At 47.4% G+C, this 12778-nt stretch overlaps 1 protein-coding gene across 10 annotated transcripts in view; it reads right to left on the reverse strand.

The window, feature by feature from the left end:
* Nucleotides 1–12778, reverse strand: part of svila (supervillin a) — a 51734-nt gene that overhangs the window by 12729 nt on the left and 26227 nt on the right. For 4 of the 10 annotated variants that reach the window (XM_079259788.1, XM_079259785.1, XM_079259781.1 and 1 more), the window contains 9 exons: nucleotides 12387–12520; nucleotides 10489–10584; nucleotides 9480–9762; nucleotides 8498–8563; nucleotides 7406–7892; nucleotides 6762–6864; nucleotides 3770–3902; nucleotides 1467–1523; nucleotides 269–349 (listed from right to left, as the gene is read on the reverse strand). In XM_079259788.1, coding sequence (XP_079115914.1) covers nucleotides 269–349; nucleotides 1467–1523; nucleotides 3770–3902; nucleotides 6762–6864; nucleotides 7406–7892; nucleotides 8498–8563; nucleotides 9480–9762; nucleotides 10489–10584; nucleotides 12387–12520 — 1440 coding nt within the window. The remainder of the gene's footprint in view (nucleotides 1–268; nucleotides 350–1466; nucleotides 1524–3769; nucleotides 3903–6761; nucleotides 6865–7405; nucleotides 7893–8497; nucleotides 8564–9479; nucleotides 9763–10488; nucleotides 10585–12386; nucleotides 12521–12778) is intronic. The other 6 variants (XM_079259787.1, XM_079259783.1, XM_079259782.1 and 3 more) reach the window with 5 other exon arrangements.

Here is a 12778-nt window from a genome sequence, read left to right on the forward strand (position 1 = left end):
AAGGTAAAGGAGGAAGATAGAGCAGGATGAGAATTAGGAGGTAAGGATGAAAACACGAAGGAAGAAATGTCCAAACTCTGCAGAAGCAGGAGAAGCTGCAGCTGGAAAAGCTTTTTGCTGGGATGAAACAGCAGCGGGGGGGAGGGGGGGGGGTGTAGGGGACTGCAGAGCAGCCATCAGTTGCCAGTGTGGGAATAGATTTCAGCTGATTAAATGAAGCAGGAGGGTACGCAAGCACGCCATGCAGGCTGCAACACCTGGTGCATACCTGGCTGAAGGCATCATCGCAGGAAGGAGCGAAGAGGGAAGGCTCAGAGGGAGGAGAGAGAGCAGCAGCAAAGACTGGCTCCTGTGGAGGCCAGAGGGAGGAAACACAGAGGGAATGTAGGAGGAGGACCGGCACAGAGAGGAAACACATGAAGGGATGCAGTAGGAGAACATGTCATGCTTCACGTTGGATCAGCTGATGTGTGCTGATGGTTCTATCAACCATGAAGACATAACCTCAGCAATGTTATCTCTTAAAGAACCGCATGATCCACATGTACATGAGGCACTAGTACTCTACACGTGTACTCTACATGTGAAGAAGTGATTCACATGTGAACCACACGTGTCAACAACATGTGTTTTCCATGTTATTCTACGTGGATCACATGAAAACATTCATTCAGTCATTATCTGAACCACTGAGTCCGATGAAGGATCGCGGGGAAGCTGGAGCCGATCCCAGCAGTCTTACCTGGACAGCTCGCCAGTCCAACACACTGAGACCAACAACCACTCACACACACCTGCAATTTAGAGTAACCAGTTAACCTAACATGCATGTCTTTGGACGGTGGGACGAAGCTGGAGAACCCGGAGAGAACCCACACATACACGGGGAGAACATAAACTCCACACAGAAAGGCCACGACTCCACATGTGGAGCAGCAGATGTGGTTTTGCTGTGAGGGACGGGTCTGGGTTTAGGTGGGTTAGGGTCAGGTTAGGGTTACCAGGTTGGAAACATGCATTTAAAAGTGAAGATTTTATCGTTGCTGGAGCCTGAATCACCTGGAGACTTCTTGTTGTTCGCAGCTGCAGAGCAACTTCTGAGGAGGTTTGTGTGTGAATGGGTGGATGTGGCCGGTAGTGTGAGACTGTAACACTGTCAGCCCATTTACCACCACAAGAACATGCTGTGTGTGTGTGTGTGTGTGTGTGTGTGCACTGCAAAAACTCAGCCTTAAAAAAACAAGAAAAAAATGAGGTAAGTGTTGCTTAAAATCTGCCAACAGAACAAGAAAATTTAGCTTATCAAGACAAATAAAACAAGAGGAATCCTCTGGTGTAAAAACTAAGAATTATCTTACCTTTAAAAAACAAGCAAAAGATTTTTAATCTTACTGAGATTTCAGTTTTTGCAGTGTGTGTGTGTGTGTGTGTGTGTGTGTGTAATGAGGCTTGCATGTTGGTCTTACCCACAGCTGGTCAGACACAACAAAGTCCCCAATCATCTTCATCAGAGCTTCATCATCCTACAGACAGCAGCCGAAGAAAAGGGACACGTTCTGAGGGGACATGACAACCTCCACCTCACCTTCCTGACAGTGTGTTTCAGTCTGGACGAACATGTGGTGTGTGTGTGTGTGTGTCTGAAACAGGATCATCTGTCCCTTCCAGCGACCTGCTCTTGGTCATGTATTCCTGATTAAAACATCGTGCACTTCGTTTAACACGACCCAGAAAAACCTCTTCAAAGCCGGCGTGTCTGATCGGTCCCACGGGAATCAAAGCTACCGAAGCCGAGCTCCGCCTGGGCTTAAGTCAACTGGCGAGCTAAAATCAGACTGCGTGCGTCAGGGCCGAACAAACCCAGATAAGCAGCTGGAAAGGAAAAAAACAGCAGAATACGTCTAAACAGAGAGGTTCATGCACGGGAACAGAAACACAGTCAGCATGCAGAGACAGAAAGCAGCTTTATTTCTGTTACAGGAGGAGCACATGCAAACTTCAGACAGACAGGAACATCCAACATGCAGCTGACAGGAAACTCTGCATCACGCTGTACTCCCATCTAACTTTCACATGTGGAAAAACTGAAGACGTGGAAATTAAAACATGTTTCACTTTCTAACATTTAAATGCTCAAAGATGTTCATCAGATATCTGCAGTCCTTGGTTATGATTGGCTGAAGAGGATGACAAAAGGTGACACAAAGGATGAAGATGATGAAGAGGAAGCAGACTGACAACAGAGACAAACAGGTGAGTTGGAAAAGTCTGGAAACAGAGCTGATGAGACTGCTGGTTTACACGTTGTAACGGGTCATCAGAGCAGGACATGTTACCGTAACAAGCTGCATGAAACCGCGCTCTACATGACTCCTAACGGTGACAACTCGTCTTTTATCTGCGTGGGACGTTGCTACTAACATTTTTCATCATTTAAACCATGGATCCCCAACCCTGGTCCTGCAGGTTTCCAGGTCTTCCTGCTGGAACACACCTGACTCAGACTTAGACAAGCTCTGCACATGTCTGCTAAACACTCATGGATTTAAATCAGGTGTGTTGCAGCAGGGAAACATGGAAAACCTGAAGGACACCAGTTTTCGTGGACCAGGATTGGGGATCCCTGATTTAAACTACATCTGGACGTGTGATGGTCTGATCCATCGTTATTACAGACAGTAATTCAGCTTCTGCATGTTAGCGTAGTGATGTTAGCATGATTCTGGCGATTCCTCAGCCGGAATAGGGTGGTTTGCCCTCTCCGGGTCGGGAGTCAGGTCCTGCCTCAAGGGGAGGAGTTTAAATATGTCGGGGTCTTGTTCACGAGTGAGGGAAGGATGGAGCGCGAGATCGACAGACGGATCGGTGCGGCGTCTGCAGTAATGCGGACTCTGCGCCGGTCTGTCGTGGTGAAGAAGGAGCTGAGCCAGAAGGCGAAGCTCTCGGTTTACCAGTCGATCTACGTTCCTACCCTCACCTATGGTCATGAGCTGTGGGTCGTGACCGAAAGAAGGAGATCTCGTAAACAGGCGGCTGAAATGAGTTTCCTCCGCAGGGTGGCCGGGTTCTCCCTTAGAGATAGGGTGAGGAGCTCGGTCATCCGGGAGGAGAACAGAGTAGAGCCGCTGCTCCTCCACATCGAGAGGAACCAGTTGAGGTGGCTCGGGCATCTGGTCAGGATGCCTCCTGGACCTCCCTGGTGAGGTGTTCCAGGCACGTCCCTCTGGGAGGAGACCCCGGGGAAGACCCAGGACACGCTGGAGGGATTATATCTCTCGGCTGGCCTGGGAACGCCTCGGGATCCCCCCCGCAGAGTTGGCAAATGTGGCTGGGGAGAGGGAAGTCTCGGCTTCCCTGCTTAGGCTGCTGCCTCCGCGACCCGACCCCGGATAAGCGGCAGAAGATGGATGGATGGCTATTAGCATGAAGTTAGCATGTCTGACTGATCCTGCAGCATCAGCTCAGCTTCCAGCGCTGGAATACAAACAGATCATGACTTGATAAAGACAAAGAAGAAGAAGAGCATACAGCAGCTGGTGGAGAGAGAAGAAAGGACGAAGACAGACAGGACAACGCACAACCTCTCTGTTTAGAGGTGCTGTTAGCAGCTGTTAGCATGTTTCTCTGACTCTGCAGGTAAGAAATGTTCAGTCATGATGTGACACACTGATTAACTCTGCTGTCGGGAGTGTGTTGCTCAGCTCTGTGTGTGTGATGGAGGTGCCTCAGATGATCCTGTTCAGCTGGAGGCAGCTCAGCTGGTGGTTACCTTCCTCTTGAAGCTCTGCTCCACCTCCCAGAGCTGAGCGTGCTGCTCGTCCATGGCAGCCTTCGCCACATCCTGCTTCTTATTGATCCGGTTCCTCCAGTCTTCCTCGCCACTCTTCTTCAACAAGGCCACTCTGAGCAGAACAAAAGGAAGGAATCAGAACCACTGCTGGGCCCAACAGAACTTCCCTTACTGTAGAACAAGCAGATGCAGTCACAGAAGACCCACAGACAACCTCCTCCGTACAGAACTACACTCTGAGGCAGGAACCAGGAGCATCAGGACTCAGCGGTCAGAGTCTTCAGCACTGGTTTGTGTTCAGATGGACTTTTAGCCACAGACAGCCACACACACAGATACGCTTTCAGATGATGGAAAGCCTCTACGCTCAGCTGCGTCGCTGTGAGGAAACTTGTCACCCCATAGATATGAAACAGTTCACTGCAGAGACAGAACCAGAACCAAACAGAACCAGGTGGAGGAAGGTGGACTGTCAGAGTGGACAGAGGTGAAACTTTACGTCTAAAGTGCTTTTCATGCACAGGTAAACAAAGTGCTTCACATTATAGAAACAGTTTATACATATAAAAAGCTATTTCACACACAAACACAGCGATCTACATTTTCCATACCAAAATATGATAAATATTTTTATAACGAGCCGTATTGCTTATTGTAACGTCCTGCTTTCTGGTCTTTCCAAAAAGAGTATCTCAGGTTTACAACTCTTAGAAAACTCGTGTCCTGACAAAGACCAGGAGGCGGGTCCATATCACACCAATCTTCAGATCACTGCATTGGCTCCCTGTGTGTTTCAGGATCGATTTTAAGGTTCTTTTAACGGTTTTTAAATGTCTTAATGGCCTTGGGCCCTCTTATCTCTCAGAACTGCTTTTACCTTACGAGCCCTCGCGATCACTGCGCTCCTCTGGCAGCAGGCTTTTATTGATTCCCAAAGTCAGGACACATGTCCACGGAGAGGCGTCATTCCAGTGGTACGGCCCCCACCTGTGGAACAGTCTGCCGGAGAACCTCAGGGGTGCAGAGGATGTTCCTGTCTTTAAGAGCAGGCTCAAGACCCACCTTTTTAATTTGGCTTTTATTTGATTCTTATTAAGTTTTAATTGGTTCATTTATTCTGGGTTAATTTTCTTTTAATTGATTCTTTTTATTTTATTTTTATTTATATATATATATATATATATATGAATGTTTATATCTGTATGTATAGATAGATAGATAGATAGATAGATAGATAGATAGATATACACATATATTTTAGGTTTTTATTTAGTGTCTTAATACATTTTATATGTTTTAAATGGTGTTCCTGGTGTTTCCTTTGTGGGAGTTGTCTGCAGCCGGGGTGGCGGTGGTGGATAGGGTGCGGTGCTGCTGGTGCCTTGGTGGATTATTTTGTTCCAGCCTCCCATGGGTGCTTGGGCCTGTGCGTTACTGCCAATGCGCTGCCCCGGTGCAAACGGCTCCTCGGATGTGGTTTCCACGACTGGTCCGTCTGCACTCACCTCTCTTATTTAGATGTATCTAAAAAAGGGGGTTGGAGGTATCTTTTTATATAATGTGTCTGTCTGTGTGTTTCCTTTAGGTCTGATTTTAAACTGTAAAGCGCTTTGAGTCGCATGTTTTATGTTGGAAAAGTGCTTTATAAATAAAGTTTGATTTGATTGATTGATAAAGAGAAACGTTTTACATTGTACAGGAGCGTAGCGCTGCCGCCAGAATAAAACGAAGACTTTGTTATAACATGTTGAGTTTCACATTTAACCTGTCGCTGAACTGCAACAAGCAGAACGTTGCTATGGTGACTGAAACCAAACAACAAAAAGGAAACTGTTTACATTAGTAGAACCATAATGAATGAACAACTCTGTGAGTTACACGGTTTATTCTAAACAACTGTAGTCAAAGCCAGCTGATCAGAACCAGCTGAGTAACTTGTTGCTATGGTGACGCCCTTATAACAGCGATTTAACGTGCAGATATACGTGTTCGTATAAACAAAAGTAATGCTGCTAGTCGGAGTTAAAATTCTCACTAACCAGGTTTAATATAAACACTTGAAGTCTGCTCCAGTCCACATGCTTCCAGGGCGTAACGTATACACTTATCAATATTTTCCACATTAAAAGCAGCAGCCTGCTAAAAAAAAAACATTATCAACAGGGATAGAGATATTGTTAATAGGAACATATTTACTCTTTTAGAGGAGGCCAGGAGATCGTACGCTTGTTTGATTGGTTGTTATCTATAACGTGATCCAGGCGGTGAAACAGGGCCTTAAACACACCGTCGGCTGATTCAGTACGTTTCACTTCTATCCAGTTCTGTTGTGCAACTTATTTTGAAAGGTGTGTGTTTCCTGCGGCCTGACGGCGGAGGTGGAGGCGTCCTGAGCGTGGAGCCTGCACCGCTTCTCTCCCCACAGTGGACGTCTGCAGCCACACCCCTCTCCCCACCTCAACATGGGTGATTAGCCAGAAGATCAGAAGCTCACGCCTCCGACACAAGCTCACATGTAAGTCCATTATGTCATCAATCAATGTGGAGCGAGATCAGCGCTGACCCGTTCACCCAGCCGGCCAATTAACTGTGACATAACTGCACTTACACAACGCTGCGCCATGAATTCACACACACGTTTTCACATTTAGATCTGCTGAGAAACATCCATCCATGTCTGTAAACCACAAGGTCTCATGCAGGTTCAGGATCATTCAGGAGAACCGAACAATCAGTCACATTCAGCTCAAGACTTCCTCTAATGCTCCACTTTTCATCCATCCTGAGAGGAAAAGAAAAGTTAATAAGCCACTAACTGGTCCTCGTGATCTCATTTTCCATCGTCTCCTTCTGACCTACATCTCAAACACACACCAGTCGCTTCACTTTCCTTCCGTCTGAGAGATGCATCAATCCACAGCTTTACTTTCCTTCGCTCTCCTCCATCAGCCGACCAGCCTTCTGAGCTCACCTCTCTCTGATGGACATGTGTCGGGCGGCCATGGCGCTGCTGAGCTCGTCGTCCTGATCCGGGTCGGCTGCAGGCTGACACTCCGATGTTACAGCTGCAGATTCTAGCAGGAAACACAGTAAAAACCAATAAACAATAACTACATGAATGTTACAGCCTCCATGGTGGACTGGACTCTGCAAAGTAAACCGGAGTAACAGACTCCTCCATCGTTCTGTTGCAGCAGATTCAGCAGCGTGGGCGAGCTGCTTCTAACATCTGCCACAGCTGTAATCAGATAAGCACAAACACTGGGTCTGCCTGTGGAGGCGGGACTCAGGCAGGACAGACATCCGAGTGTTTTCCCTCAGATTCAGAGACAACAAAGTGTCTGTTTGGACGTGCCGCCGCTCAGACACAAAGGAAAACCACAAGGTGAAAGCAACGTTTTCACTCGGCTACACGGGAAACTGGAAGTCTGTTAAACCTGAAATTATTTCATCCAGTTTCATTCAGCAGATAAATGAATAAAAAACTAGATAAAAACATTTAAAATGTGAAGCATTTTAATTCACGGTTTATCTGAAACCCTGCAGGAAGTTTCAGCTCCAACCCGAGCAGGTCGTCGTCGGACAGGAAAACAGAGAAGAAGAAAGAGTTCTCACCTCCACCGGCGGCTTGTTCGGGTCTGGCCTCCCTCACAGATCTCTGATGCTCCTGGCTCTCCTGAAACCTGTGGCTCTCTGAGCTCTGCACGGCTCCCTGCTGCTCCACCCTCTCCTCCTCCTCCTCTTCCTCCCACCTCTCTCGTCCAGTATGTGGCTGGGGAGGAGCAGGCTGCCTGTCCGCTCTCTCTGGAGACCACGGCTTCCTTTCAGCTGCCCTCAGATCAGCTGCGTCCTCTTCCTGGTGTGGGACGTGGTACCTGTGGAGGTCTGAGGAGGAGTCCTGGGACCTGAAGCCGTTCCCGTCCGGGTGGCGAGGCTGCAGAGGCCTGTCCAGGCTGGGAGGGGGGGGCTCCACACGGGCGGCTGCTCTGGGTATGTGGATGTCTCCGGCGTGGTCGCTGGAGACGGTGCCTCCTGCTCTGAGTGCAGAGGAGGCAGATGAAGAGGGGAGGTGTCCGAAGCGAGAGTCCGGGCCGTTCTGAAGCTGTAGAACCAGGAGGTGGGAAGGAGAAGTGGGTCAGTTTGTGTCTGAGGCGAGGACCAGTTTGGCAAAGTGCTCAGACAAGCAGAGGAGGGAATCATGCTGACTAATAGCAGTCTGACTCGCTGCACTTCCCGAGCATCAAATAAATTCAGCCGCATCACAGAGCCATGCCAGCACAGCACATCCAGCATTACAGAGCATTCCTTCACCGGACTGACCTGACACTCCTGCTGACCAGCACCAACAAAGCAACAATACACAGCCATGAGAAACCTCCTGCAACACGGAGGATGTCCGTTAACTCCTCCTGCTTTCTCACTAAAGCTGCTCGACGTTTCAAACGAGCAGCGACAAAGAGATGCTTTCATTCCCAGCTGAATGGATCTGAACTGCATCTGTTCTTCCTCCACAGAGGCGTCTTTCAAGCCCGTCTTAAATACGTTCAGCTTGCTGACTGAGCGCTTGATGGGAAGCCGAGTCATGCACGACACATTCATGATGAAATCACACCAAGCAGCAGAAATGTTTAGTCATTTCTGATCAGAGGTCTCCGGCTGGGTCATCCTCCGGTACAGATGCAGAGTGGCCGGTCTGAGGAAGCTTACGTGGAGGAGTTCAGTCGGGCTGTAGCACAGCTCCTGTTCATCTTCTATGTCACTGTCTGAGAGCTCCTGGAGCAGAAACATGCACACATCCTTCAACATGAGCCGCCAGCTGCTTCACCGTCTCGACCTGAGACTTTACATCCAACGTTTCATTACAACCTCACTTCCACAAACTGTCCAAACAGCTGGACGCTGTGAAAATACAGATAAAACAGAATGCAGGGATTCAATAACGTCAGAAGCCTTTTTCTTATTCCCGAAGGAAGTTATCAGAAAAGTAACATCTGCTCCCATCCAGAAAACGTCTCTTTCAGGGAAGACCTTGCAGGTTCCACCATGCTGGACCACATCCTGATGGTGGAACAGGAGAACTGGTCTGCTGCAGTCCAGTTTCACCAGTACAAAACATCTGGAGCATCATGGAAGCAGAAATCCAGCAACAAGGTCCAGTAGAGCAGCTGGAATCCTGCATCAGACCAGAACGGGACGACATTCCAGCAGCTGCTCTCCTCACTTCCCAGATGTTTCCAGATGTTAGAAGAAGAGGAGATGCTAACGATGCTAATGATGCTAACGATGCTAAAGGTCATCCTGGAACGACTTTTTACAGACGTGTTTCTGCATCAGATTCAATATGAAATGATAAAAATTCTCCGTTTCATCATCAGATATGTTTTTATCTTCTACTGGAATAAAATAAGACTTGATGACGTGTAAATCACTGCATTCTGTTTGTATTTATTACATGTGATACTGGGTTTGCAGCACCGAAACGATCGTCTCCAGTTGAGTGATCTACCGCTCTGTCAGCACATTTCAGACTAAAGAATCAAACCTCTCTGCTCTGTCACAGCTTTCCTCATCTGCTCCTCTCTTCTATGACATGAAGATGGATTGAGCACACTGCTCATGAGAATAGAGTTCTGGAAGAAAGCATGAAGAGGAACGATGAAGCTGCAGGTTAGAAACTCCTCCTCCTCACCTGTTCCATGTCTCCCAGAGTGATGGGCTGGGTCTGGTAGCGAGCATTGGCCCTGCGCTGCCGGGTGTCCCCTCTGCTGCGGGTCACTCTGGTTGGAGGCTGAGCGAGCCGGTTGAACAGTGCCATCTTTTCTGCCAGGCTGAGGGTGCAGAGGTCGGGCTCCTCCTGACCCAGACTCCGCTTCTCCTCCATTGTGGACATCTGCTTGTCGACCCGAACCTCCTGCCGGATCGCTGGCGCCTGCTCCCGGCTAGCAGAGCTCTGCTGTGAGGACACCTGCAGGCTGGAGAGAGGAGGATAAAGAAGGAAGACAAGGAGACTTAGGTAGGATTTGAGGAGGCTTCTGCAAGTCCACATGTGGCATGCTACGTCTCAGACACAGCGGGGGTCTCCTGCACATGCACAGCGAGCCAAATGAAACTCTGCATCGTCCAGCAACTGAGTGACGTACAGCTGTGCTCATATTTATTCATATCCTTTCATTAAAGAAGGAAAAAAACAGCTGCCTGTAAAATAAGCTGAATTCATTAAAATTAAAATTTTATGAAAATTATTACATTATTTTCTAATTCTGGTTCATTAGAAATATTTTTTTAAAAAGCAAACAAATAAGATAATTTATTACATATTCCATCAGTCATAAAGTAATATTTAGTTGAAGAATCCTTTAATGTTTCCGCTCCAGTCAGGTGTTTTCTGTTCCTCTCAGTCAGACTTCTGCACCTGCTGACAGGTATTTTGTCCCACTGTTCAACAGTAAAATGCTCTAATTTGGCCAGGACCAATTTATTTGTTTTCTTTCTTCAACTCAATTAAATGAAAAAAACAGTGTCGTATATTACTAAATTATATTTTTATGAATATTTACATATGAATACAACTGTAGTTTCCTATGAACACATGAGGGCAGAGTGTTGCTGCACACAGAACCACTCTGACATGGATCAGCACCTCCAGTCAGGACCAGGCGTGTTAGTCACTGCAGACACCTTCATGCACCTGCATGTACCTGTAGGGACGGGCACTGCTGCAGACTAGGGTGGGGCTGTCAGCGCGCGCTGCAGCCGTATGAACCGTCACCATGTGTGGAACATGAGAGGGGACGCTACGCACACACAGAGGTGACAGAAGGAGTGAGTCACGTGACTTGCATGTTGAAGCAAAGACTGTGTTCAGACATGAAGTTTTATCTTGTTCTCACACCAATGAAAGCTTCACAGTGATGATCAGCTCTGACATCATTAACTTCCCTGACGAGGCCCGTTTCTCTGTTGTCTGACTTACACAAAGTGTATTTTCACAACTACAAAGCTTTATGCATCATCTTGGTCCTAAAAGACGAGACGGGAGCTCAAAGTTGACATATGTGTGACTGTGTCAGTGATGTAAATGTAAATGTTACCTCCTCCTAAAAGAAAAACACAGAAACCAGAAAACAGCTCAGCTCATCCAGGACCCTGTAAAGTAGTATCTGATGGGGAACTGTGCAAAATTAGAAACTGAAAAAGTCAAGCTGAGCACTTTTCCAAGTGTTTAATAGTGGTGTTACACTGGTAAATCTCTGTCCTGGTCAGTCAGGACAAAGCAGGGACAGACCCCACATTCACCTTACAACCACCATGACATCCAGAAAGACGTGAAACCCAAGATGGGTTTATCTCCATGGAGACGAGCATGACCGTCATGTTTAATTCCAAACAAAGACAGGAGATGTTAGCAGACTCTTTCAGAATAAAACTTTTCTCCACTGATGTTATGATCTTTATTTCCCTGCGACTGTTTGGCTGCTTTGCCGAAGCTCTAAAGTCGGCCGTGATGGTTTTCCTACATTCCTGTACAATCGCTGGGTGTTTGAACTGCGTTTGGTTTGGATGCTGATGGAGTCTTTGATCCAAGTTTCTCCTTATTGCTACGCTACATGTTAGCATCGTTGCTTCCCAGTGCGAGTAAAGATCTTCTGAACTGTCGGCACCTCATGCTAAACCTCTGCACAGGGGACTCTTGTCACGACAAAGATCTTAAGGTTTTAACCTCCTGCTGGCATCCAGCCGTGGAGACGGAGTTTATACGGCTATAAATCCAGTAAAGTCTGCTGGAAAATCCGAACAACTTGCTGCAGAGGGAATGGCATGAATCTCTTCCATAGACCGTATAATAAAGATGGACGGAGCCTCCAGAGGTAAAAACTGAAGCCTATGCGGAAGTGTATAAACCTGCAGTTCCCCCTTCATCCACTAGGGGCTGCAAAACAGAGCAGATCCCCATAGACTCCCATGTTAAAAAGACCAACTTCACAGCAGAAATAAACATGTTTACAGCCTGGTTCAAAAAACATTTTAGGTTTAATAGGTCAGGTTTACCTTCATTACAACTGTGGGGGGAGTGAATTTTTTTCTAACCCGTCCGTTTAAAAGTAATTTAATCTCAAAGTTCGGCATATTTAGGGGCGTGTCCTTTTGATTGACAGGTACCAATCTCCGGCTTCAAATAAGAAGATCGTACAACCACGGTTTTTAGCCGGTTAACAACGTGATTTAGCTTTAGCCCGCTTAGCTGGTTAGCTCCTGTTAGCTCCGGGTTAGCTCTGTTAGCTCTTAGCTACAGAAAGCTTGGATGTCAATCATCCACCATGACGCCCCCCCCCCCCACCACCTACGGGTGACGTCACAGAGGCTCCGCCCATCTATTCATATACAGTCTATAATCTCTTCGCAACCACAACAGTTTTCTGAGCATTAAGTTTGGAAACTGGAGATCAACACATCAGGAAAATGTCCCGATAAAAACACATGAATGATTCAAGTTGAGCTTTCCAGCATTGTGAAAAAATTAATGGTAATCTGGAGGCGTGTCTGCTAGTCGATGACTGACGGCTTTCAGAACAACAACGGAGCAAACAACACTTACGAGGCGGCTATGACTACTTCCTCTGTGGTGACTGGCTGAGTTCTGCATCGGTCCTGTGTCCGTCGTAGTCTCCTGTCCACTGCTGCGTTCCTGGACCGCGGCTTAGGAGCTCCATCACTGCTCTTCTCCAGTTCCTGCATGGACACGATGGAGGAAACACTATGAGCAGGTGGAGAACTGGTCTGGTAGGGAGGTCAAGGCGAGGACACAGACCTGGTACTGGGATATGATGAAGAACCTGAGCTTCAGTTTAGGCTGAACTGTGATTTCTGTCTGCCGCTACTTTCCTGACACTGCTTATTTACTTTGCATCTTTCCCAATAAAACCTGAACGTTAAGACCTGGGCTGTCGAAATACGAACAATAACCAGTTTGATCTGATGCACGCCTGA

The sequence above is a fragment of the Telmatherina bonti genome, assembly GCF_933228915.1.
Source record: "Telmatherina bonti genome assembly, chromosome: 20".
Classification (NCBI taxonomy): Eukaryota; Metazoa; Chordata; class Actinopteri; order Atheriniformes; family Telmatherinidae; genus Telmatherina; species Telmatherina bonti.